Below are 27892 nucleotides of genomic sequence, written 5' to 3' on the forward strand. Positions count from 1 at the left end.
TTCATTAAAAGTAGTCTGCACAAATATTTAGATATGCTTGTCATGGAAATATAAAATATTTAGGGTTCCCACCATTTTTTTCTGTAATTCTCTCAGTTATATACTTTTCTTTATTAATCCTCTGTTCATGCTGGTTTTGGTTTTGTGGGTTTGGTTTTTAATATATCTTTACCAAAGAGAAACTGCCTTCTTGGGAGTAAAGTCATCTTAAGACATCTCAGTGCTACCCATGTGTTTCTGACTCCCTCAGCTGTACTGTTAAAACTTATGTGAATCCATGTCAAGCCAGATCAGGGAAGTCATTAAAAATAACCTTGCCAAACAATTTATTTTTAATAAATACCATTTTGTAGTATAGTAGAACTTAGAGAATTGCTGGGTCAAATTAGAGATGTATAATAGGTAAGCCAAAGTGAAGAAAATGCTAAAGTTGACTTTGCTGAGGGGGAAATAAAAATCTGAAGAACTGCAGCCCAAAGGACTTGGTGTAATAATATGAAGGTAATTAACCTGAGCGGCTAATTTGTCTGTGGTAGCCAAATAATAATGGATATGGTAAATAAGGCTGGAAGACTTAAAGCAATAAATTTTTTCTTTAACTTCTGGTGTTTTTGGAAGCTCTTCTATGCAGACATGGTTTTCATTCTGTATGGTAATGGAGCAGTCATGAAAAGCAAGAGCTGTTTGTGAACAACAGATTCTGAGAATCATTGAATCCTTAAGGCTGGCAAAAAACATTAAGATCAATGAGTCCAGCTGCTAATCCAACAGACTGTGTTCACCACTTAACCATGTCCCCAGGTGCTGCATCCACACACTTTGGATGATTTCCAGGGATGGTGATTGTACCATTTTCCCTGGGCAGCTTATTCCAGTGTCTTCACCCTTCCCATAAAGAAATATTTCCTAATATCTAATCTAAACCTTCCTTGGCACAACTTGAGCCAATTTCCTCTGGTCTTGTTAACCTAAGAGAAGAGACCAATCCCCAGCCGGCTATTCCCTTCTTTCAGGTGGTTGTAGAGAGCAATAAGTCACCCCTGAGCCTCCTTTTCTCCAGGCTAAACAACGGCAGTTCCCTCAGCTGCTTCTCCTAAGACTTGTGCTCCAGATACTCCACCAACTGCTTTGCCTTTCTCTGGACTCACTCCAGCAGCTCAGTGTCCTTTTTGCAGTGAGTTGTGTAAAACTGGACACAGGACTTGAAGTGTGGCCTCACCAGTGCCAAGTACAGGGGGACAATCACTGCCCTGGTCCTGCTGGCACACTACTGCTGACAGAGGCCAGGATGCCATTGGCCTTCTTAGCCACACTGCTGGCTCATGTTCAGCTGCAGTCAACCAGCACCCACAGGTCCTTCTCTGCCCAGTGGCTTTCAGCCACTCTGGCCCAAGCCTGTTGCATGGGGTTGATTCTTGACAGAGGTTGCAAATTTGTTGGAGGAGAGGATGAGAAGCTTAAGTTAATGTGTTAACTTGCAAGTAAATCATAAAACGCATCAAAAAATAACTTTTTTTTTTCTCTTTCAGTATTTCACCTTCTTACAAGAGCCTACCATCAGTATCAGAAACTTTTCCAACCCTGAGAACGATGATTGAAGTACTAAATACAGACTCATCTCATTGTCTAAAAAAAACTATAGTTGTTGTATAATTTATACAAATAAAAGGCCAAGAGGTACCGCTTCATAAATTATTTTGAACAGCAAATTATGGTCAAAATCGTTTGATTTGTGTTTTTTTAATAGAACAAACTTACTTGGCTATTTATCACCAGTAGAAGAAATCTTTCTGTGACCAATAATACTAAAAAGGATAAAAGAAGTAGAACAACTGCTTTTTCATATTAGCAGAAATAGTTATTCAGGGGCCAAATTGAAGAGCAGTAAGAAACTTGATCACAGTTAGGAACTGAACACACTGCAGGTGAAAATTTTAAAAAAGGGAAAGTAATCTTCATTGGAAATAATGCTATACTACTTTACATTTTTTTTTCAAAGCCTCTGACTTCTGCACAGAAAACTTAGAGCTCTACCATGTGTGAGTAACTGGAGAATACACAGGCATTTTATATAGTGCAGTCCAGTGGAGGAACAGATGTCAGCTTAAAAGAATGGGGTTCAGGGAAACATCTTTTGGAAACAAAACCAAACCAATTACTTATTTGGAGTTGGGTTCTTGGTGAGTAAATGTCGGAAACACAAGTTGCACTTTCCAAGTACCCATTGATGGCGATGGTTGGCAAAAGTTATTAATGGATTGACAGGATTGAAGTATATTGGGAGCAGTAGCTAGTGTTCCTTGAGTTGTTTTGGTTGGACAGACTTGGCAGCATTCTGGAAAGGCAGGATTCCTTAACCAAACCATAATAAAGGCAAATTTGACCACCTGTCTGTTTAGTACTAATGAACATGAATTCTAAACTTTCTTGATCAGAATTCCTGTAAAGGGCAAAAGTAGGTATTTCTTTACAAGTAAGGATAAAGGAGGCTTGTGAGTTTTCATTGAAAGAATTGGGATCCTGGCCATTTGTGACACAGGTATTCCCATAATTCTATTCTTTAATGCCTTCTTCTATCCCACTAGAAATAAGCACTATTTGTTTCTTCTGTTTAAAAGTCTAGGAGTTAAGAAACCTCTGTTGCATTTCCTTAAGGACGAAACAAATTGTTATTTTCCTGGAAAAATAGCAGCCTGGAAAATAGGCCTAACTTTACACCTTGATTGTGTTCTAATGTGATCTTTTGAGCCTCTAGGTTTTGTTATGCCTTGTATTATTCATTGAGAAAGGCAAATTATATTGGCACTTGACCAGACAGTCAAGTTCTTGGGAACTATAAAAAAGGAGGTGTTTTGGTTTTGGTTTTGGGATTAGACTAGAGGAAGTGGAGAAGGGGGTGGTGGGAAAGAAAAAAAACTGCCAGGGCAAACAAACCATGTAAAATTGTCTGGGTTTCCTTGTCCTCGTTTCTTACTCCTGTGACTGAATTCATCCCTACCCCCTGGTGGCAGATAAGAGATTCATGGGCGGGTTTGGTGTAACCTATGTTACACACCTCTTATGAGTGTGTGTGTGTGCCTGCAAACGTGTTTCTAAGGCTTCTTTCTCTGGGCGTGATGCAGATGACTAAGAAAGTAAGTGAGCTCAAGTCAAGTGCTCTCAAACAAGTTTAACAAACAAAACAGGGTTATATAACTGGGCTGGTATGTGATGACTTGGGGAACTGTAATTACCTCCTAAGAACCAAGTATGTGGAGAAATCTAATTATCATTTTCCATCCTCTTCTGTGTCATCTTAGCTAGTCTAGCACTACCATTTGAACTCTTAAATGGGAACATTATTGTATTGCATTCCCAGTGATTTATCTATTACGAATGATACTAAGGAAAGCAGAATGAAGAAAAAAATAGGCTGACCAATGAAAAATCATTAATCTGAACCTCAATATTTGTGCTACTTTGCAATATATTTTGAAGATATTAAAAATTCCTCTGCAACTACCTAGGCCAAAAGTCAGAGTAGATTTAGTGTCACATAAATCTTCTGACATACTTGCCTATCTTAGGTAAACTTGATTTTATTGGTAGGTTTGGTTTGGTTGGTTGGTTTGGGTTTTTGTTTGGTTTAGTTGTTTTGTGGGCTTTGTGGTGTTTGGTTTGGTTTGGTTTTGAGTTTTTTTGGGTTCTTTTTTGTGGAAAGGAACTATTTCCCCCCCCAGGAGACTGGTCATCTTTTGGGAGTTGTGTGCGGGACCTCTGTGAATCCATTGCCAAAATAAGGACTTGTAACAGGAAACGAGCCTTTGTACAGCAAAGGAAGAGACCAGAAACCTAATTATTTCAGCCTTTAGGAATCTGTTTTGCCAATGTAACTACTGCCTATTGCATAGACTTATTACACTTAGCCTGCATCTTTATTATCTATTGATACAGAGGCCTTGGACCATCTCCCTAACTCCCGGAGTTGGGCAAAAGCGTCTGTGCCAGGCACCCTGTCTCTTCTGCCAGCAGCTGCTGGACCTTCTATCGTGTTAAGAAACACGTACGACTTATTTAGCAGTGAGGAAAGGCAGGTTTTGGGCTCGGTGCTCCTCTGCCAGCTAGGCAGGTCCTTTCCTGGTGTTCCTGGCTCCGGCAGCGTGGGAATACTTCAGCTTACCTGCTGGGGAAGGAAGGGGAAGAGCTGTGGGAGCGCTACGGGCAGGAGCGCTTGAGCCCGCTCAGCCGCACGCTATCGGCGGTACCGAGACCGAAGCAAGCCCGGGGGGCGGCGTGCCCGCTTCCCCGGCTCTGGCCGGCCCGGGGCGGCGGCAGAAGGGCCAGGAGCGGGGGAGGCGGGCAGGGCAGCCGCGGGCTGGGCGTGCGGGGGGCGGGCAGCGCGGCCCGGCTTTATAGGGAGCGAGGGAGGCGGCGTCTGCGGGAGGGGAGCGGAGCGGAGGAGGCGGTTCTCTTCCCGGTCCCATCCCCAATCCCGCCGTGCGAGTGCGGGGCTGGCGGCGGCGGGGTGGCCATGGCCTCCATGGCGGCGGCGATCGCCGCCTCCCGCACGGCGGTGATGAACGGGAACCGGCCGCTGGACGAGCGGGAGCGCAAGCGGTTCAGCTACTTCTCCTCGCTGAGCCCCATGGCGCGCAAGATCATGGCGGAGAAGGAGCGGATCCGCGAGCGCTACGGGCCCGAGTGGGAGCGGCTGCCGCCCCGCCAGCAGGACGAGATCATCGACAAGTGCCTGGTGGAGCCGCACGTCCAGGCCCGCTACGCCGCGCACCGCGGCACCACCCGCCCGCCCGCGCCGCCCGCCTCCTACCCCAGCCTGCGCCTCAACACCGGGCAGAAGGTGGTGCGCTTCGGAGACGAGGTACCGGGAGCGGCGGGGGAAGGGGCAGCCGAAGGGGAAGGGGCGCTCTCCATCCCCGGCACCACCGTCCGGGCGGGGCGGGGCGGCCGCGACCTCCCCCGGGCTGCGGTGCCGCCGGCGGGGCTGCCCGGGGCGGCGAGCGTTCCGCGGCAGCGGGCGAGTTGCCCCGGTGATGAGCTCGGTGCCTCTCCCGGCTGTGCGGCAGGGCGGGATGGTCACCGCGCGAGAGGCACCGGGTCACCCCGTAAAAGCAGGGAAGGCGCCGAAGTGGATTTTGCGGAAAGGAGACTTGGAGAAGAGGGCGGTCTCGGTTCCCTCGACGGCGGGGCACGACCGTGGCTGGCGCTGGGCACAGTCCCTTGCTGAAAATGGGCTGTAGGGAATGTTTACACTGAATTAAATCTCTTCCTTTTCGTTTCTAGTTTTAGAGACGGTTAAAAATACACCACTGAAAACATTCCGGCTCTTGGCATGTTTGACACCTTAAAAAAAAGCAGCCTGTTCCATGTCACATGCCAGGAAAAACAAGGGTGTGGAAAGATAGATGGCAAAAAGTATGGATTTTGAGCCATCTATCCAATGGTGAAGCGTGGCAGCCCTTCTGAAAGTCCACAGTAAAAAAGTACCTGGTCTGGAGCACTGCATCGTGTTAGCGAGTGTGAGCCCTTGAAGAGGAAGGTCCAACAATGCTTGAAGAGACCTGTCAGTACTCTTCAGACACCGTGTCTCTTATTCAGTGGATTGATTCTCTTTGTTTTCTGTTCTTTTACATTTTTATTCTATTCTTTTATTCTCATATGATTACAGAGCTGGTTTCTTTCACCGTGTCCATACAACAACTTTAAGTGACCTATTGTTAATTAAGTTATGTGGTTTCTACCAGAAAAACAAAATAATCTGCTCCTGCATTTGTACTCATCAATCCAATTCAAAGAGAGCAGTGCTACTTTGAGGCTCCTCTCCAATATCACTTGCATTTCTAAGAAATGCGTGGGGCACGCTGACACTGGGCATCATGATTCCCGACCGGCTTTGTGCCAGGACACGGCTGCCTGTGTTTCCCCTGTCAGGAAGGTGTGATGCTCTGCTGCACACACATCGTATCTGAAGCTAGAGAGCATAGGATGTAGCTCAGTTTTGTCTAGTTCGTGATACACAAAATTCTGGATAAATATTTGATAGTAATGGCCAAAAAGAGGTGTAGAAGGACTCAAGACAGCAAATTTGGTTGTGCAAACAACCTTTGAAAAGAAACTTAAATCTCGAGTTAGTTGTGAAATAATTTAAAGAGTACGGAAAATAAGTATGTTCAGTTTTCCTAGCCTTGGAGAGCTCTGCTGTGCTTTCTGCTTTGAATTATGTGGATCTGGAAGGAAAGCAAACATGTTGTAGGCTGCTGTGCTGCGCTGTATGGAAATAATGATTTCCTAAAGCATCTAGAGAGTCCGTCTGAAGCTGGGCAAATTGTTTTCTTTCCCCTCTTCTCCCCAGTACAGTTACAACATTCATAATGTTAGCGTTTTTGTAGCCATTAACCAAAGAAGGCATGGTTCTTCCAAATACTTGATACAAAGTGTTTAATTTTGGAAGCATCCCTCAACTGACTTCCTCTTTGACTTCTACACCAAGTTAATATAAATTGTTTCTCTGAAGAAAAGAGATTCCACTCATTTTGGCATTCACCATTTCCATTTTAGTTCTTTCAACTGTACTCTTGAGCCTTGGAGCCTTTCCTGGCTCTTCATCTGATAGCTTCCTCTCCCCTGGCTCCCTTGCTGGCATCCAACCTGACTGTTGGACATTTGCCCTGGCTGATAAATTGTTCCTCCTTGTCTTGCTGCAGCAGAGCCACTGCTGCCAGTCTCTTGCCAGTTTGGTTCAACTTCCCGGGCTTGTGAGCGCTTGGCCCGTGGAGCTCTGTTATCTCTGTGTCCTGGTCAGACTGCTCAGGGAGCTGTGCCCCTGCTGCCTCTGTGGCACCCAGCCCTCACCCAGGACCATCCGACTGGTCCTGGCTGCTCTCCCTGGCTATTGGTGTGTGGTGTCCTAAGGCAAGGAAGCAGAGAGTAGCCAACATGCCTCAGAATCACTTGTGGATGTTGCAGCGCTTTCAGTGAGAGTGTTTTGGTCTGATATACCTGCTCCAAAAGTTTCATGTTTCCTGCCACAGCTCATCTTCCCTGTTAACTGATGTTGAAATCTGTCGTGATCTCCCTGGGCTTGCTTAAGCATGGAAATTTGATCTCTTTCACCTCATGTTCTTTGGAGGACTTGGTAGAAAGCAAACCAAGGTTGAATACTGAAGATACTGATTTGCTGGTGCAGACCTCTCACTGTTTCAGTCCCATTTTCATGCATATGACCATTATGATAAAGCAGTCCAGAGGATATTTGTAGTGGCCTTGTATCTCTGGACAGATGCTTCCCTCTTTTTCGCCTCCACCATTTCCTGTATATCTCTTCTAACACCAAATTTATCTCCTGAACGCATAGCCCAGGACTGTAAGTTCTCAAACTATAAACATCTCTTACGTTTTCAAAACACCTTTGAGTATGTTGGGTGTGTGGGAAGGCTGTTACAGAAAATAGACGTGCAGTAACAGGACTGTGGCATCCTGTAGCCATGATCCAGTCATTTTATAATGCTAGAACACTGCAGCACCATGTGTGAATCTTAGCAAATGCCTAGAGTCACTGCTCCTTCTCTTCCCTCTTATCCTCATTGCGGCATCACCAGTCATGGAGCTGGTAGCAGAAGCCCTGCACGCACTGTGAACACAGTTTCAAAAGAGAATTAGGCTAACAGGGACATTTCACACCCCAATAAAATAAGTTTTGTCCTGTTGGCTGAAGATTGACTCACTATCATCACACATGAGCCCAGCAGAAGACACTGTTTGTTGCTTCACCATAATTTTCTGTGTCTAGACAGCCTGGACCTCCTGACCAAGGGCTTTTGGATGCTGCAACAGAGCTTCCTCCTCCCAGCAACCTTCAATTGCTGGCATTTCCCCATTTATTTCTTCATTCTAGTGCCATAGCGGTAGAAATAAAGGTTAACTGAGCAGAGAGAAATCTGGAAATACAAGCTGAGATTGAGCATGAATGTAATATAGATGGATTAGTTTTGGAATATGCCATAAGCATAAGGGGAATAGGTGGAAAACCTGCAGTATGTGAGAGGCTACCACGCTTTGCCCACTGTGGTGGCCAGCATTTGATAATGCAGCTGATTTTGTGTCAGTTGATGCCACTGGGTCCTCTCTGGTTCAGTGAAAGATAGTTTAGATGCTCAGTTTCCAGCAAGTTCTCACTGTTCTCTTAATACCATCCCTTTTTGTCCATAAGCATGTGACATACACATGGAGTCAAGGTCTGATTTTTCCTCTGCTTTTTAGTTCTTTTTTTTTTCCTTTGAATGGATATTCAATATGTGAGCAGTAAAAGAGTTGTATGTGAAATAACTACACTTTTCATTGGAAAAAATGCCATATGCTTTAGGAAGTGGTAAACATTTTTTTGTGGAGGAAAGACGGTAAGAAAGTTTGGTTAGCTTCATTCATTGTGTTTTAAGAGGGAAGCTTGACTTACCTGCCTTCAGGCAGAGATGCTATTTGTTTTGCTTAGCATCAAGAGCTTTGGCACCAAGCAAATGATCAACCCTTTCACCTTCCTACTTAAAATTGCATTAAAGCAACAAATAGTCAATATAGCAAAAACTTTTAAGTTGGGCTTGTTAGAGATTTGTACTTTCTAAATACCCAAAAATGAAGGCAGCTTTTGAGTGCGGTAAAACCTCAATAACCTGCAAGTCCTGTTTTAATAACAATTCTGAGGAGCATTTATTGGTGGGTTTGTGTCTTGCCCAGCTACTGTCAGCTGTGCTGAACAATGCTCGTGTCATACACAGGCATACTTCTACCAATGTCTTCCATTTTAAATTCAGATGTTGTTTTGCAGCAAGTTGCCTACATATAGCAAATGTAATTTGTGATTCTTTTTTATGTATTTTGCAGCTGGTTGTTGAATTCAAGTGTATGACCAGATTTTTGCCTCTCTTTCTCACTTGTCTTTTCAGCTTTGAAAGATGTTGTATGAGGCCCCATTTCTTACAAATAGGTTCTTTTTTTAACCCTGGTGAACAAAAGTTTATTTATTCGCCTTCTTTCTTCAAGAAGGCATTGTGTGTGCTGAAAACAAAAACTGATCAGATATGGATTTTTTCTAATCTGTGTTGATGATAACTAGCCTTGAAGACTTTTTATCTAGAATTTCCAGTCATAATTCACTTTTGTTATTATTGAAATAGTTGATTCTTTTGCTCCGAGTTTCTTCAAGCATATAAGAACTTGTTTATTCAAAAAGACCAAAGTTGCTTCTCATATTTTGTTGGTGATAAACATGAATCAGGCAGTTTAGATAGCAAACACAGTTCAACAGTGTCCTATCTTTTCGCTTGGTCCTCTTCGTGTTCTCTGTGTAAGGACACATGAGATGGAGGCCACAAACTTCTTTTCCTTCCCTGAAATCAGGCAGAACTTGTCAACTGTATCCTTCATCCTAGCCCCAAGCACACTTCAAATAACCACAGACATCCATTGCTTGAAGGTTTGTGTCCTCCAACCATGTCTTATCCTATTTTATTCTTTGCTCTATCCCACAGAAGATGTTTTGAATGTGGACAGAGCTCCTCAGAGTTACTGACTGGGGTGTGCTGGGCTGTGCCACCCGAGATACAAGGAGCCATCCTGTTAAGTAAAAAAAAAAAAAAAAAAAAAAAGATCCTTTTCTTTAAGGAAACTGCTACCTAACAAGTGTCTACTATTTCTACCTTATATAATCTATGAAACTCTTAGATTCTATCTCTGACCAGAACTTTTGACAACTGTTACCAAAATGTATTCTTTCCAGGAACTTTTTGCTTGCTGGGGATTGAGGTTACAAGTTGTGGCGCCAACAAGGGCAATGATGGTTGAGAAGACATCAGCTTCTGTAAAGTGGGAGGCTGACTTGCTCTGTCCTGCAGGGGATGATGTATCCTGCTGCATGACAGCCTCATACCTTCACTCTGCCTTCCCCATGCTGCTTTTTTATCCCTCTGTGGTCGGTATTTTGTTGTCAGGGCTCACTCACAGCAGCGGTGTCACTGCTGAGTTGAGGGTATAAGATTGGGTAAAGAGGTGTCCCTCCTGGTGCTGCCTTCTCTTGCCTCAAATACAGCAAAATAAAGAACTGGATGTCTTGGATCCAGGATGAGGATGAGCTTGGCTTATTGCCAAGTTTCAAACTGCTCCTCAGCTGGTTTGCTTGTCCTGTAAATGGCAAGAAGACAGAGCTTCCTTTAAACGGTTTAGATAAAACCCACTGGCAGCTATGCCTGCACATCTGGAGCAGTCACAGCACCTTAAAGCTCCAGATTGTGGAGTGCCCTGATTTATCCAGACCCCATGCAGACAGAAGTGTCATAGTCCTGCCTTGTGTGTGAGACTCAATCCAATGGTTAGGTTCTCTCATCTCTCTTCCCTTCTACAGACAGCAGCACACAGTGCAAATACTGATAGATACAAAAAAGCAGACTTTTGCTCCCTTTTTTCCTTAAATGTTAAACCATCTGAGAATCTATTTCCTGGATTGAGGGAACCTGTATTACATTTCTGTTCTTGGCAAAAATTTCTTGTACCAAATTTTCTTTTGGCCACAATGTGTGATTAAGAAGAGCCCAGGCCTTTCCTCTTAGATGAACTCCACCAGGCCAGTTCTTTTTTAAGAGGATGGGATCACCCTCATGTATACCACAAATACCTTGCTGCTAGAAACCCTGTATTTCACAGATGTGTAATAGTTGGAGTATGACATGGTTTTTTTTGTTTAGAAGATGATTTTAGACCCTTCTAATCATGATCTCATAGCTCTTGGCCATAAAAATCTGCCTACGGTGAAATAAGAGAGGGCAGATCAGGAGAATGTTTCAGATGTCTGAGAAATATATTCCTAGAAAGGCAGAGACCAGAAATAAGTGGAAAAAAAGCAGCCACAGTGAAATGTGGGATTCCTATGTTGTGTTAAAACATGGTTGAGTTCTGTCATTCTCTGAACAGCAGGAGTGTGAAAATCTGCATGGTTACTCCTGGCCTTTCCCTTTCCATGCAGTGTTCCTACTCCTGTTCCTTCCCTGGTGTGCTGTGGTGTCCACAAGCAGTGACCTGCTCAGTATGTAGGGTACAGCTCTCTACCTCTACCTGTGGGACTATCCAATGTACCAACAAGTCCTGGCCATGACTAGGAAGAGAAATGCAATCATGTCATAATTCTTCAACAAATATGAACAACAATCATTTTTCCAATTATTTCCCACCCTTTCTTTTTTCAGTGTGGGCCACATGTATTTCTGGAGGGCATGTATGAAGAGATTGTTCAAATTTCTCAGTTTGGGATTATTTTCAGAAATGCAGCTTCTTAGAAGAACAGATTTCAGATTTTGTGCTGTGGGTGCCATGTGGCTCCTTCACCACCAGTGAATATTTATTTCAGACTGGCTGTCGCTGACGTGGCACGATGATGTGTCCTGTTGGGGCTGGATCCAGCTGTGGCTTGGCCCAATGGCCACACAGCTGTTTCACTGCCCCACAACTGCCTGGTTGTGCATGTGCTCTTTGGTCTGCCAAAGGGAGGAAATGGGACTGACTACCAAAGAAATGCCTAGTAGAAAACTGGAAATATAATATATTTTCAAGTTATTTGTGGAGAAACCATTTCAGGAGATTTAGACCAGGTTAAACCTTCATATATTTTGTAGATTAAATTGGAATAGCATTGACAATCTTCCCCTCAGAGGACTTGCTTTCAGTCAGTCTTAAAATGTAACCAGTGTCATCTTTAAGTAATGTTTTCACTTTTTAGGCAGTTCTGTAGCAGTGATTGTTATAGTTCCAGCAGTGTAACATAATGTCATCTGTATGATGCTTCTGAGAAGATGTAGCTGCTCTTCTGATTTTCAGTCATTCTTGAATTTTTTTTCAGGACATAACTTGGCAAGATGAACACTCAGCTCCATTCTCCTGGGAAACGAAGGTAAATAAACAGCTTTGTTTGGTTGTTTTTTTGTTTTTTTAATGTTGGTTTGTCATTTTATACTGTTTCTTCTCCATTTATTGTCTTCATTTTAACACTCGATAGATGAATGTCACCTTTATTCTATGCAAGCTGTAAAAGTGACCATGCTGCAAGTCAAACAGGACTGATATGCTTTGATTTACATCAGGAGAAACACAAAACCTACTTCATGAGCTAAAGTTCTGGTTTTGAGCGAAGATATAAAACCAGTTCATTACAAATTATTTGATTTTTTTTGTTGCAAACTTTTTAATCAACTTTCCATGTTTAGTAAGACCCTTGTCTTTGATACTGTTTAAACAAAGCTGCATTTCACTTTTGAAGTCACGAGTAAAGTAGCTAGAAAATGGTGTGAGAAATATGCAGGTATCTTGTAACTTCATTGGATTCTTTCTGAAAGTCTTTCTAATACTTCATCTTTTTATTATGAACTGGAATGTTGTCTTAGGACAAAAGCTTGTTAATCTAGGGCTATGCTAGAAGCATTATATTGTTTCCTCTCTAAAAGGCTCCTTAAAAAAAAATAACATATTTTTCTGTGGTGGGTTGGTTTGGGGTTTCTTTTACACCTCACTTTATCTCTGGTATTTTGTTAAAGCAGTATTTGTGATGGGTTTCTCATATGGCTAACACAGAACCAGAGTTCTCCCTCTTTCTGAACCTGCAGTGTGAGTGAGGAAACACAGTTGTGCTGTATGTGTGGTGGGAAATCAAGTTTAGTTCTTCTTGTTGGAGAAATTCTGGGAGCAAAACCACGGCTCATTGTCTTTCTCAACTGGCTATGGCAGGCATGTCAACATAATCACACATTTCAGGCTTTGTGTTTTGTGCCCTTATCTGCCAGAGAAAGCTGCTACTGCCCTGTTCCCTGTTTCTTTCTTTTTTTTTCTTTGCCCTTGACCTATGTAGATAATCATGTATGACCTTATGAATATAATCTTAGCCTAATGCAGAGTAATTATTTGGAAATGCCAGTGAATACTAAATTAATCCAGTTGACCTGAGACTCAGCCCTCCCTGCTCAAGGTCACTGCCTGTAGCTGCACCCCATCTGTGCTTTGCAGAAGCTGATTAACCTATAACTTGATGTGACTCCTGGGTCCTGGCAGCCTGCAGTGCTGCAGTTTAAGAGAAACCAATGCCAGTCTTCACTTGCCTTAAAACTCCCTTAAAAGCTGTGATGGTTCAGGAACCAGTGGAGGATTTCCTGCAGTGGAAGCCTGGTTGCTCATGCAAGCCCTCATGTCTTTCAGGACCCTTAGAAGAAGCAGCCACTGGCTTTTAGTATAACATTGGGGAGATTTTTAAAGTGGATATACTTGGGTGAAGCTGCCAAGAAAGAAAAAAATGCCAGAAAAGTGTTGACCTCATTGACAGTAAGGTGAAATAAATAATATGTTGGAGACAACAGTGTTGTCTCTCTCTCACTTGTTGGTCCAAACATAAAACCTCAGGTTTGGGAATGTGACAGCCATAATCATATTTTTAAGCTCTATCTTGGTAAGATTTTGTAAGTTCTGAGTACTTGAGCTTACTAGAGATACTGCTTCATAAAATGCACTGACTAGTGATCCATGGTGAGATACATCTGCTGCTTGAATGGATTTTCTCTTCAATTGATAGTTCTCTTTTCTTTTTAATGCTTGTATGCCTATTGAAGTGTTTTTAAACCCAGCCTGTGGTTTACTGCTTGCTGATGAAGGGTACTTCTACTGTCCTCCTGGTGTCTCAAAATGAGGGACCAAGTGGATAAATGCACTAGTTTCATCTTTTGCTGTAATGAATTGAGGAACACAGAATGATATAGGAATGCTCATGTGGTCACTGAAGAGAAGTGAGGAGGAGAGAATGTTTTTTGGAAGTAATTATCGTTACTGATCAAACTGTGTTTTCCCTCTTTCCCCTTTCCCTCTTTGCTGACCAGAAATAAAAGCTGTGCCACAGCTGTAGACTGAAAAGTTGCATGATCTTTTTCCTTTAGCAAAAGTCTAGAGAATCCATTTTGTCTGGATTTACAGGGTATGGGCTGGTCACTTCCTGTGGCTTCTTCCTTTTGGTTTTTCCCCAATGCCTCAAATTGTATCAATCTTTCAACCAAATCCTTCCACTGCTGAGTCTTCCTTTTCGAAAGTTGAGATCTTGCTTTGTGCTTACTCTTTGATCTTCCCTAACCAGTACTTTCATGAGATATCACTGGAAGCCAGTTTTTGATGAGTTACCAGCTGAGGAAAAAGTAGCCTTGCTGAAGTGGTCCCACGTGAGGAAACCTGAATGAGCTGTTCAAGAAGGCTGGTGTGGTGTAGTGCATTGTTCCATGTCCTCTGGGCCATATCTGTTCCCACTGTTATTAAGGGCTTGTCAGGCTCTTTCCATTCCCTGAGCTCTATCCAGGATGGATTGTTCTTTCCACAGTACTCCCCAATCTCCCTTTAATGCAGAGCTTTGGTTTGGGTTTTTAGCATGTGATTGCCTGAATGTGCATGAGTGTTCTCTGGCTTACCCAGGGAATGGCTTTTGCAGAACAGGAGAAAGTAGGGATGTTAATCAGTAAAACCAATAGGCTTGGGGGTTTTCTGTTGTTGTTTTTCTGTTTGTTTGTTTTTTTAATTAAGCAGCAAAATTACTATTTTCTGTAACTAACATGAGGGACACTGAGAGGGTAGTGAGAGGTGTAGAGAAGAGGATAGGGCATGTATTCTCCCAGGCTGAAGGCTCTCAGCTGTGACAGTGATGCCAGCAGGGATTCTAGTTGATAAGGTATGCAGTATTTTCTCACCGTAGCTAGTGCCATGGATTCCCTACTTCCATGGCAGTCAAACTTACCCAGAGAAGTGTTCTGGATTGCTGTCATTTTGTGCAGGACATTGTTGAAGAGCTTGATGACTTCACTTGTGTCACAAGTAAACTTTCTGTGTTCTCATTTTAAACACAAATGTGAGATATGGCTGCAGTCATTTATATCACAGCAAACACTTGCATGAATATCTCCACTATTTTTGGGTGAGTATTTCTTGTCTCACCTTTTTATTTTTAAATCCTCAACCAAGGCAAACAAAGTAGAAATACAATGTAAATTGCCAAGTTAGCTTTTAGACAACAGTTAAAATAATATTTTTAGTAGATAATGATAACATTTCTCAGAAGGAAAACTTGGGAAGCAAGTGAGTGCTCTTGGCACTGCAAATGAGCTGATTTTAAAACTAAAGATTGAATTGGAGGGAGTGATTTGGTTCATGGGTGGAGCCCTCATGGACATAACATGTCTTGAAATGCAGGTTACATTTTTAACTGGAGCTCTAGCCAGGTTTATGAATTCAGGGCATTCTATTTATGGCTTCAGGTTTACGTGAGATGAAAGATGACATTTTGGCTGAGTTTAGTCTTTGAGGTTTCTTGGTTTGTTTGAAGTAGAAATTCAGTGAAATTCAGCACGGACCTCAAGATATAAATGGAAAACAAGAATCATGCCTGAACTTGGAAGTAAAAGTTCTGTGCCACTCTTCCTGAACTCAGAACTTTATGGGTTTTGTGGTTTTAGATTTGGGAGGGGGAGGTTAATTAATTTAGTAATGGGCAGAAAATATTTCAGTTTGCCACCTCAGTTAACACATGGAATGCACTGAGCAGCATGGGAATAAATTGCAATTTACTTCTAATTCATGCTATTAATGAAAATAGGTTTTATTCCAAATGCTTTAAATTGACACATGCATATCTAAAGATTTATTTTTCTTGATACAGGTAGAATAGTTGCTGACTCTCTTCTATTTTAAACAGGCCCTCAGGTATTTGTTGGAAGAGAAGCCTCTGAGGTGTGTTTAAAACAAACAAACAAACAAAAAAAAAGTAAAATGAGGAAGTGACAAGCTTCAATCCCTTCAATAATCTGGTTACTGCCTCCATGTCTGAATTCCCTAATTATATTGCTACAGAAGTGATCTATTCCCAGCAATGATTTAGGAAGAAAACAGCTATGTTCCACTTGTAATGAACGTGCTTTACCAACTGTTTCCTTTATCTAAAATTGAGGCAGTCTTCAGTATCCTTCTTTGTACAAGCCCTAGTGGGTGTTTTGTTTTAAATAGGAGAACAGTGGCAGAAGAGAATTTTTTTCCTTCCTTCCTTAGCAGCATGATATTGTAATTGTTTGTTACAAGCTATAATTTAGTGTGATTATTTTTATCAAGCTGGCATAAATGGTGGTGCTTCCTTGGATTGAGAGTGATCCCTGAGCTTTTGAGATTAGCCTTCTCTCTTTGATTTAGACGAATTGTGTTTCAAACACAGTGCTGTAAAACTTCTGTTGACTATTAGTTTCAAGCAAAAAAACCTCACCAAACTCGTGGTAATAGAAGCTGTGTTCAAGGTTTATTTTATTCTGTATGGTTAAGCGTAAGGATTCAGTTATACCTGCATCCATCTTTGCTGGTTTTGTACTGTCAGTACAAGCTTGCTCAAGCTAGGCAGTAACAGTGGCAGACTGGGTTGAGTTCATATCAGCAGAGTATAGAATGGAATTTCCTCCAAAGGTCCATGCTATGTAACTTTGGCATTATCTTTCTGTATGGACTAAAATTACTTAGATTGGTTTTGAGTGCTTTGCTCTATTTTTTGCCCTTGCAATTTGCCTCTGCTGACTAAGGATTTCTTTCTGACTCTGAAAAGATCCTGAAAACACCCATGGTGTACACAGGAAACAAAGCAAAAATTGCAGCTACTTTGGGCCCTATATTTATTTTAGTTTTGTCCATTCAGCAAAGCAGTCATCTTCTAAATCTTTTAAAATTGGCTTTCTTACCTCTACGTTTATCAGGCTGTGCTTAAAACAAGTTGCTTTTGACAGTGTTTCTGTAGTCTTTGTCTCAACAATTTGGATTTTTCAGCCTGCCAAGCAAAACAATTTGTTTTGGCTGTATTTGCGTGACTGCTTAGTAAAATACTACACATTCCTGATGAGTGAATAAGATGCTTTAAAAGTTCCTGGGTTCTTTGTGGTTGTCTTGTTTTTAATATGTACTTATGAACCAAGACCTGATTTTGTACAGTATTATTAAATCATGACATTCTCAGTGTCTGGTGCCTCTCTTTCTGCGTACATTGTTTCCCATGAGTATATACAGCCACTCTTACAATTTAGTGGATTATTGCTGCCTTGAGACTGAAGTTTGGTCTAAATTTTTTAATCCAGTAAACAAAATTCCTAAATACCTTCATATGGTCTTTTTAAGGAAAGATGGACATGCGACCTCCTAAAACCTGCAATTTATAATATTATTTATATTTCTAATACAGAAAGTTTATCAAGACAGGACATCCTTTATTTAAACTCTTGCAGTGGTTTGGGACCAGAGGGATAAGACCGAAAAGAACACAGTCTTCTAGGTTTGCTTTACCTCAAAATACTTCTTTTTGCATGCTTTCGCATGCACTCTCTCCCCGCTCTTTCTTAATGTGTTGAGAAAGACTTGCTCATGCAATATCTTGAAAATACTACTGCTGTTAATAGCTTTTATTTGAATTCCAGTAATTTCTAGAAATTACAGTTGGGACTGTACTAGTCTGTCTGTAAACTCTTGAGACTTTCTGGGCTGAACAATTCCCAGAAATACCATTTGGACAGATGGTAGGAAAAAGAAAATATTTTTATTTTATTCCTCAGATGGGGAATTATATGTACAGAAAGTGCAGCTCATGTAAAGTAATACAAAATCAATGAAAGTGGAGAACTGAAACCCTCTCCCTAGAATTCCAGCCTGTGCCTGAAAGACAATTCACTTTAGACCATGAAATCACACCCCACTGTTCAGTTTGCCTTCCCCAGACTGGCAGCTGCTGGAGTGCCACAAGTGCAGTTCTGCTTCTGAGTGGGGCATGGGCAGGTGCAGCTCACAGCAACTCTGCCCCAGCCTGGGCAAGGCAAACCTTTACAGGTGAGCTGCTACCCTAAGTTTGGTTGGGGCCAGGAGAGATGTGCACCAAGATATTCTCACGGCTGGCAAACCTAAAAGAAAAGGACATTTTTTGGGGGGGGAGGTTGCTGTCTTTTAAATATCGTTTCCTTCCTTCTCCTGCTGACGCAACCAATTGCCAATTTGCAATCTGATGTAAGAAATTGAGAGCAGAACTCTAATTAAAATCACATTTTGTAGAGTCTAGTGACTCATTAGAATGTACAGTACTACTCATTACTTAGATGTCAGCATAGGGTGTTTCACACATGAGCCTTTTCCATCTCTGTGAAATTATCTTCCTACTTAGGCTGCTGCTCTGTTGTTTGGTTTGTTTTTTCCTTGCGGGGGAGGGTGTTTTGTTGCCAATTTTTTGACTGAAAAGATATTGCCTATTAATCATTTTCTTTCGTCAGCTACATTTCTTAGGGGTTTAGATGTGTTAAATAACCTCAGAAGTCAAACAGAAGCATTATATATTTCAGGGAAAACAGAATATCTTGTGACTGGTCCACAGAAGTTCTTGGCTTCTGGAATTAAATGCTAGAAGCAGAATTATCTGTGTGACCTCTCGGGGCTGGATTTACATCATGCTGAGACATGGTTCTTTCAGAACCTGTCGGGGTAGTCTTGTCTTCTTTGCCTTCCTTGTGGGAGAAAGAAAACTCCTGAAGAAGTATTTCCTTTTGGATTATTCCGTGTCAGGCTATGAACTGTTTGATCTCCAAAGCGTACTGTGAGACAGATATGCAATCTCAAATGTCAGGTGGTCCTGTCTTCTGAAATGCGTGCACCCTGTGGTCTCTGCACAGAAGGGCAGAGAGGACATCCTCTCCAGAATATGCATCCAGGAGCAGGTTGGAAACGTACAGCTGCCTGAAGTGCTGCTGCAGTGCCACACTCTTCTCTACGCTAGGAGCGATGTGCCACTTCCAAACCACCTCTCTGAGTTGGTATTTTGTCCCATTAAAAAGAACATCAAATATCACCACAGCCAGTGGCTTTAGCTCCTCAGCCTAAGAACTTTTCAGAAGGCCTGACTTTTCTTGTCTGGCTGGCAGCTGTTGAATTGCAGAGCCATCTTGTTGGTTTACTTTTTCTAAATTTTGTTGTACCAGGCCCATACTTCCCTTCCATTGGTGTTTTTCCTGGATTTTATTTCCAACACTGTCCTGGGGGCTGTGATGGCTACTCTGCACCCTGGACGCTGATATTCCCTCTCCTTTGGGCTAGGGGGTGAAGGAATCATTCTACTGAAAGTGACTGCTGCTGTGGTGGCCTTTAGCTACTGTCATCCCCAGTGTGAGCCCCAGGACAGGCTATTCAGAAGACAGCAGACTGCTGCAGGACAAAAAGTTCTAATTCCTACATGACTTAAGTCTTCCAAGATGGACTTTTTTTTTTTATCCTGTCTTTGATTTTTAGAATCAGTCTTTGTTTTTCTCTTGGCTACTGGAGAATTGCAGGTCTATTTTATATTGTGTTGTGGGGTTTTTTAAGCTGGGATTTTATCAGTTCTAAAGTCTTAAAGCATCTTAACTTCAGGGTGGTAAATCACTATTCAGTACTACTGCCAAATGAGCTTAAGGAAATAAATCCCTGTATTTTAATATGGGGAATGGCAGTCACTGTAAATAATCCTCAACACCATTATATCTATGGTTTGCTTATGCAAAATTTATCTAGGGATAAATGTCCTGCTCTTAATTTTACGTCATGACTTGTTTAAAACATAAATCAGAGCACTAAAGTTTTTTCTCATAGTTCTTTGCAGGCAGGGTGGGATGTTGAGTTGTTTGGTAAGATTTGTGTGTATCCTTGCACTCACCTTATTCTAGCTGGGCTATAATTACTTGCAGCTTGTTTACGCTCTGCATCTTTTGATAGCACAGTATATTCTTTACAAAAACATGAAGCTTGGTGCTTTCTTGCCTACAGCCTTGGAAAAACGATGCATCTAATTCTTTAGAAAGGTCAGATCTAAGTCCATGGATCAAATTATGTGTAGTCAGCTGCTGACTGTTTTAAAAAAATTGTTTTATAAATAATCAGTTGCTGGGTTAACAGTTGTTCTTTGATGAAAAGTTTATGAATATTAACTACTAGGCGTATGAGTCCTGCTAGTTCTAGAGTCCCTTTGAACTTAACATGCACAATAATGTAGGACTCAAGATCAAACACTTCAGTGAAAATTACATGCAACTAGGACTTGTTTTAGACTGAAACCCATAGATCCTATTGCAGTTTTATTCAGGAAAAGCTGGGCAATGAAATAGAATGGTGAAAAGTCATCACAAATTTGTAATGAACTTCCAAAGTATCTTTTAACCATTTGTAGCAAGAGCTACAAGTCCTCTGAGGCTTTTTCAAACCCAATCAGGCTCATGATGACAACAGCATAGCTTCAACAGTAAAGGCTGTTTTTTCCCTTGCATTATTTGTTCCTTTTTACAAACATGAGTCTGTGTATTAGATTGTTCTTTCCTGGCACATATGCTTGCATGTTTATCAGAGGGTAGTAAGGCTTAACTTTTATTAGCCTGAAGAGTGTCTAGCTAGTTGAGAATCATTTTACTGAAATGATGGTAAGGAATTCACGATTATAAGCCGCACCATTTTGACTTAAATTTTGATCCAAACCCAAAGTGCGGCTTATAATCAGGTGCGGCTTATATAAGGACAAAGAACAAAAAGTTGCCGTCCTAGTTTGGAGGACAGGTGTCTGCTGAGAAAGGCAGGAGCTTCTCTTTGAAATGGAGAATATAAACCCCCTCCCTCCAAATTATTATAATTTTGAAATCAAGGGGCTTTCAGGCAAAGATATGGGAATTAGGAATAACAGTTCTTTTCTAGGGAAATTAAAATAGAAATACAATACTACAAAGAAACAAACCCCAAACCCTGACAAAGTCAGAGTACAACCTGACACCCCGTCAGGCAGGGTGCTGGTAGCAGTCCCATTCAATGGTGGCTGCATCCTCCTGCAGTGACAGATGTGGCTCAGTTGAAGCAGTGCTCCTGTACAAGGTGCAGTTTTCCTCCGGAGGTTCAGTGGTGATGTGGAGAAATCCGGTTTTCCTCTGGAGTCCAGTGGAGAAAGGGACTCCTTTAGTGTCTCAAAACCTCTGTTTTTATCTTGGTAAGAAATGTTGGGCTCTTCCCCCTGGCTGGAGCAACTTCCAATGGGATGCAGTAATTTTATCAGTCCCACAGTGGGACTCAATGGGCCATTAGCAGAAAATGACTGGCTGGAGGAAGGATGGGTTGTGAAAAGATAAAGAACAATGCCCTACCTGGTTTCAATGGATGGCCCATTAGCAGAATATCTGCCGTTGAGATAAGGATCACTGCCCCCACCCTCAACAGATGGTGATAGAACAGATACCTTTTATCACACTCTGTATTGTAACATGTGGCTTATAGTCAGGTGCGGCTTATGTATGGACAAAGAATGAAAAATTGCTGGCACCTGAAAGTGCAGTTTATACTCAGTGCGGCTTATAATCGTGAAATCACTTTTCTGTGACTTTTCGGATTTTTTTAATGCTTTAACTGTGGTCACTTGCTTCCTTGGTCCAGTTTTACCTCTCAAAAAAGGGTACAGCTATCTCTGCACTGCAAGTGAAAACAAACCAGGGCTCTGAAGAACTGGTCCTGCTGGAGTTATTTCTCTTTCTTCAGAGGGGCATTAGAATTATAAAACTACTTACCTATGCATACCCATTACATCTTTGTCTTGGAAGTAGATGGACCTGTAGCCAGCTATTTCAAAGACTGTAGTGGAAGACTGCCTTTTGAGCTGCACTCTGAAGCTTTTCTTGCTTAAAATTTTCATGTAAAATATCTCTGACTTTAAAAATGAATCTGCAGCTGTCGTAATGTTTTAGTGCCACTGTTCTGATGTGCTGTGCATACTGTACATGCTGCCTCAGACGGCACTGAGTAACTCCAATACAATTGCTTTCTCTGTCTCCACTGCAGTACGTCTGGGACTTTTATGTTTGCTTGCAGTTCACACTTTTAAAAATTATTATTTTTATGAAACTACAAAGATCGACATTTATGGAGAAATTAAGTTCGCTTTGCTGTGGTATCTGTTGTCTGAGAGCTGTCTCACGGTGGGCTGAGGTGTTATCTGTATGCACCAGGGTCAGAAACTCAAAACTGTATCTGTGTGAAGGGCTTTGAAATGCTGTTTTTCTGTCCCTGAGCAGAGTCAGATGGAGTTCAGCGTTGCATCTCTGTCCATACAAGAGCAAGGTGGTGCCCAGCTGCAGAATGAACAGAGGCAGCCTGTTAAAGCAGCGCCTGGTGTCCAGGTCCCTAAGTCTTCTCAGGCCAATAAGACCCCTGGCTCTGAAGGGTTGATAGCACCCAGAAAGGAAGAGGAGTCATCCTTCTGGAAGATAAATGCAGAACGCTCCAAGTTTGAAGGAGACAAGTCTGAGTTCCAGTCCCTGACCCCCAGCCAGATCAAGTCCATGGAGAAAGGAGAGAAGCCCCTTCCCTCTTTTTACAGACAAGAGTCTGCTCCAAAGGAGGTGGCCAAAGCTGAGAAGCCCAGCATAACTAAGCCAGAGAAGTCTGTTGCTCCCAGCCTACCTTCTGTATCTCTGGAGTGGGAGAAACCTCGACCTACTCAACTCCCTACTAGTTCTCTAGATGACTTCTTTCTTCCGGATCCACCACAGGATCTGGCATCTTCTAGGACAAACAAGGAAGATACTGATGGTACTATACTTACAGACCCACAAATGCCTGGACAGGTGAGTACTGCTCTACCCCACTGTCCTTTTATTTAAAAACTGCAGAGCACATAAAAATCTGGCAGGGGCACTCTGAAAGTTTAAGGACTCCAAAAAGCACTAAGCCATCACAGGCTTGATGGCTTTTTTGTCTTTCAGATGTGAAGAAATCTATTTAACCTGTTATTTAACAGTCTGTTTAACGTGTTGACTTCAATTAAGTGCTTTTTAACACACAAGATAAAGGCACAATTTAAATCTAACACCAGAAATGCTGACAAGGCACCAGGCAGCTAATTGACAGCAAGCTACCTAGCAAGTTGCTGTATCACATGGAAGAGGTTGTGGGGTTTGGGGGTTTTATTTGAAAAAGCAAAACACTTAATGGAAAGAATAAGCTTTTAAATTTGAAAAGTAGGTGAACTAGGGTCTAGGATACTTTACTGGTATTACTGCTTCACACACAGCATAGTGGTGTTCCAAGCAGTAGCCTGACAGCCACTTCCCAGTGCTTTGTCCCAGGCAGCTGTGCTGCTTTCAAATGTGTTTTCTCTTAAAGTCCAAAATAGAAATAGAATGAGCTTCCAGAATTAGCCTTCTCAATGTTTTTTTAAATGAAAAAACCCAAACAACCCCACAACAAAAAATAACCTTAAGCAGCTCAATAGCCAATTGAAGCTATTTTAAAAAGCAGATGCTGATCTGTGAGAAAAGAAAGGGACCAACAGGATATGATACAGTGAGGGAAAAAAAAGGAAGAGATCAAAAGCTTCAAGTCTGTGAAGTAGAGAAGAGGAGTGGTACTTCAAGCAGAGCTCTGCAGTTCTGTTTGAAATCTGTGGCATCACTCTGGCAATAGCCTGACACATTCCTGTACACCTTCAGCACTTCACACAGCTTCTTCTCTATTTTCCCAACTGTGATTGTTTGAATTCCAAACAAGATGATGTAAAGTCAGAAAGATGCAGGGTGAGGTAACTGGTTGCAAGAGAAGTAAGTGGCAGCACTTAGGAGAGAACAATACTTAAGGTACTCCAGTATTTGAAGCCCTGTGTCTGGTTATCATTTTCTGAAACTGAGGGATAATGCTTCCTGAGCTGTCTAGCTACAATTTGTGAACATGGTAGCCCTTTAATTTTAGTTAAAGACTTTATCATGTCTTCTTACAAATTAACAGTTTCAATTCCTTTGTGAATGTTTTCAAGATAACTGAAATAGTTTGAAAAGCCTGTTTTTTCTCTCCATGGAGAAACAACCCTCCCATGTGAAAATGGGAACAGCGAAGGACTTCATGTATGATAAGAATTTTCTTCCTTTCTTCTTTTCTGGATTATCTTCCCTGTTTTGGGCAGCCATGCTCTAGGAAGAGAACCCAGAGACTCAACTATGCCTCTTGAATACTCTTCCTAAACACTAAAATCACCTTAAATGTCATGGCTAACACTGCAGCAGTAAGTGTGTTCTGGATGCCCTAGTAAATAACTTGTCATCAAAGTTTAATCTGTGTAGTTTTCTGGAAACAACTGGCTCAAATTGCAACAGACAATCTGTTGAATTAGTGATGCTTGCCTTCTGTGTCTGTTTCATTCTCTGCAATTCCCACTGTAGTCTAAAAAATTAATCTTCATTAATTTTTTCCATGAGGGAAAAACCAAAAAACATTTTGCCTGCAGACCACAAAAGTAATTTTATCTGAAATTGCCTTTTTGGGCATTGTGAGTATTTTTCCATGTCATGTCTAGCATTCTATGGTGTAGGTACTTAGATATTCTAGAGTATGGTGAAGACCTTGATATATTGTCAGGCAAACATTTAAAACTTTATTTTTTAGATAGGCAGTCAAATATTGAGTTTGTAATACCATAATTAACAACTACATCTTACTTTTTTTTTTTACCTTGCAGACTAGTACAAGCAATGTTATCTTGAAGACTGGCTTTGATTTTCTAGACAACTGGTAAAGATACTTCGAAACAGATCAAACCAATTTTGGGGAAGGAGTGGAATACCTTTCTCCTTGTATGTTAATTTACTAGCATTTGTGTCTTTTTCTAGAAGTAACTTTCAAACTCTTAAATGTTGCCTTTGTATAAACTTTTGTAATACCGTATGCATTTTTGTTTTTTTAAACAGTGATAGAAGTGTGGTTTCATTTGGATATTTTTTTAATATGTGTTAAAATTTTTAGTAGCTACTGTATTGAGAGGATGGGAGAAGTTACTGTACACATGTTTAAGAAACACGGATGAGAGTCTCTGTATCCTAGAAATGGAACCTGCAGGACCAGATTGCTTTTTTCAGTGGAAACCTTGCTAGCATGGCTTGTAAGAAATAGTGTTGCACGTGCAGTGGTTCCAAGTAAGAAAATCATTCCATACTTCAGATAGCTGGCAAAAAACAGTATGAAAAGCAAGCATCCAGAATTGAATTGATTTGTAGATGTAGTTTCATTTGAAAGTATCTTTTGTACCCCTTACTGAAAACACTTTTCTTCTGAAGAAGGCAAAGGCATTGCCAAAATGATGTCTCAAAAAAAGCACTGTGTTTGTACCCTACAAATCTGCTAAAATAACTCCAGGAATGTTAAAAAAATGAGCTGGGGAAGTGGTGTTTCTGGTCTTAGGATTGAATACTTGGGGCTGGGCAGAAGGGAGTGGGACAACACCTAATGTATTGGAGAAATCCTTCAGGGAACACAGTTTCACTGCCTCCTTACTAGAGCATAACTCTTCATAATACTAGTGCTGGAACTGCAGCACTGAGAATTTCTGGAGTGTAGATTACCTTTGTGTCAGTAAACCACTATGTTTATGGGAGGTCACAGCAGTGTGAGGCTTTTTTTGTTTTTTAAGCAGCTTATTGTCTCAAGGACTCATCAACTTTGGTGCTTTTTCCTCCTTGTGGGTTCATCCTCTTTAGTGTTCAACATCTGGGTTACATTTATTCCTAAGGTGCAGAGAGGCATCTCAAGGTGGCCCTTGGCAGTGTTGCCTCCAGTTCTGCTTTTGAATGATCTTTGGTGTTTAAAATGTAGAGAACAAGAGTAGCTGTTGTTTGGATCTGTTGTCTCTGAAATGCAGCATGATTTACACACTGACTCTCACTGTGTTTACCTCACCTTGAAGCCTTAATTCCCCTACGCACAGCCAGTGACTGGTCTGCTCCAATGCCAAAGGTTTGACTTTTCCCTTTACCTCAGCAATAGTCCCATAGCATTTGTTTGGGGTAGAAGGCAAAACACAGGGCTCTAATGGGTCCCAGCCAAGGCTGTGAGAAGGTCACCATCTCCTAAGCCATAGTTGTGCTAGGCTTCTCATGGATTAGCACTTGACATTTGGTTCAGTGCCAGGGGCAGTTAAATGTGCAGAATTGGATGCGGCAGGATTTTTTCTGCTTGTTACAGGAAAAGTTTGCAATGTCCTGGAAGAATCCTTGCTTCTAATTGGTGTGCTGCTTGCTCTGAACAAGCAGAGTATGCTGATAGAGCATTAAAATTTACTTGTTGGACAAGGAAAATGCGGTAAGCATTTCCCCCTCTTTTCTTACCCCCACACTCCACCAAAAAAACCAAACAAACTAACACCAAGACAAAAATCTCCACTTTTTCTCATGTTTTCTTAAAAGGTTCCTTAGCTAGATAGTAAGATTGCCACAGAGTAGAAGTCATTGCATAGCATACCCTTATTTATAGGCTTCTGAAATCTTCTTTGCATTCTTCCTGAGATACACAAACTCCTGTAGTTCGTGGATATTATCACTGCATTCAGCAGTTCAGAAAATATTTGTGGTTACCATCCTGGACTTTACCACTGTTTTTTCCTTTGGTAGCATTTGCTACAAGCATCCAGAATTAATACAGCTAGAACAACTTCAACACAAATTCTTTAGGTGTATGATTAATATAGACTTGCACCTTCCTTTTTAAGCTAACAAATGTTAATCTTGGAATTTACAGTCACCAGTGAATCTAATTTTCTGTACATTCAGCTGCAGTAGTAAATCCAAAATGAAGATGCACATTCTAATCTTATTCTGATTTGGGGAGATCTGAAAACAAAGTCTCCTACTGTCAAGGAGCATTACTTTAAATCTCTGGTAATACCTTAAAGCTTCTTAGGGAAGAACCTGGGCTGCCTGTCTCTTCCATCGGCTAACTCGACCCTCAGACACATTGGGACCAGCTGGTAGAACATGCTGCAGAACTTTTTAATTATCCTGGTAGATTTTTCCTGTGCTTTGACAAGAGTTGATGCTCCTTCTTTCTTGAATATGTTTTTATTAAACATTCTTACAAAAATGAAATTGTATTTGGTCACATTTTATATTAACAATGTTTTAATAAAGTCACTTTAAATAGAACTGTCAAGGTTTTTGTGCTGCTTTGTATGTGGTCCTTGATACTCTGCTTTCCTTGGTGCCATTGGAGTTGTTTGGGGCATCTTGAATCTGCCTGAGAGACAGCCAAGAGTGATTTGATCCAGAATTTAGAAACCAAATTTTTCAGATTGGGGGGGAAAAAAATCAACACATTTTAGCTGTTTTTTCAAGCCTTTAAGGAAATCTATTTGGGGAGGTATCCTTGCTTTGTCATTTCATCTGACAACTGGGGACAGGATGAGATTTGGGAAAGACTAAAATCTATTAGTACTTCACAGTAATAGGCTTAAACCTAACACACACACACTGTCCCACCAGTATCACCAGGTAATCCAAAGCAGTACCTGGGTCATTATTGCAGAAGCAATTTGAAAACTGCATGTTGTGGTTTAGCCCCAGCTGTCAATTAAACACCAGACAGCTGCTCCTTCACTTCACCTGATCAGGATGGGGGAGAGAATGGGTTATGTGTGGGCTTTAAAAGCCTCTCACAAAAAGGAAGGTGCTACCAGAGGCCACTGGGTAGTCTCACTGCCTTGCCTTTTGTTTTATTCAGCAAGTTTCCAAAGTGTAAGAATCAAATGTGCAGCTACAAGGATAGTTTTTTCTTGTGCATGCTCACATCTACCTCTTCCAGAAATGTATTTGGAAAAATAATTTGGTTTATACTTGAGCTGAATTTCCAACAGCTAAAAAGGCATTTGAAGAAGAATTTGGTTTGGAAAGACTCCAGAGCCAAGTAAGGGTGGTATTCCAACTATATTTAGGATCTGGCCTACACATAAGTTGCTTCAATCTTGTCTAAGCTCCCTCTCAGCTGTTAAAAGTTCTCCCTACTGAAGGCAAATCCA

The 27892-nt window shown here is 41.5% G+C and overlaps 2 protein-coding genes across 2 annotated transcripts in view; both read left to right on the forward strand.

Moving 5' to 3' along the window:
• Positions 1–1692, forward strand: part of TTC13 (tetratricopeptide repeat domain 13) — a 40045-nt gene extending 38353 nt beyond the window's left edge. Inside the window, exon 23 of the mRNA XM_033054427.1 lies at positions 1530–1692. Coding sequence (XP_032910318.1) covers positions 1530–1653 — 124 coding nt within the window. The 3' untranslated portion in view covers positions 1654–1692. The remainder of the gene's footprint in view (positions 1–1529) is intronic.
• Positions 1693–4432: 2740 nt separating this feature from the next.
• On the forward strand, positions 4433–27023 carry C3H1orf198 (chromosome 3 C1orf198 homolog). The gene is made up of 4 exons (XM_033055948.2): positions 4433–4858; positions 11879–11929; positions 22134–22685; positions 24569–27023. Exons 1-4 carry the CDS (start codon positions 4511–4513, stop codon positions 24623–24625), a joined length of 1008 nt encoding a protein of 335 aa, XP_032911839.1. The 5' UTR covers positions 4433–4510; the 3' UTR covers positions 24626–27023.
• Positions 27024–27892: the final 869 nt, after the last annotated feature.

This window comes from Catharus ustulatus, chromosome 3 (assembly GCF_009819885.2).
Source record: "Catharus ustulatus isolate bCatUst1 chromosome 3, bCatUst1.pri.v2, whole genome shotgun sequence".
In the NCBI taxonomy this organism is placed as follows: Eukaryota; Metazoa; Chordata; class Aves; order Passeriformes; family Turdidae; genus Catharus; species Catharus ustulatus.

Coding starts and splice junctions, on each gene's coding strand:
- C3H1orf198 (XM_033055948.2), top strand. CDS start 4,511: ATGGCCTCCATGGCGGCGGCGATCGCCGCCTCCCGCACGGCGGTGATG. Junction 11,930..22,133: donor CATTCTCCTGGGAAACGAAG/GTAAATAAACAG, acceptor GTCCCTGAGCAG/AGTCAGATGGAGTTCAGCGT. Junction 22,686..24,568: donor ACCCACAAATGCCTGGACAG/GTGAGTACTGCT, acceptor TTTACCTTGCAG/ACTAGTACAAGCAATGTTAT.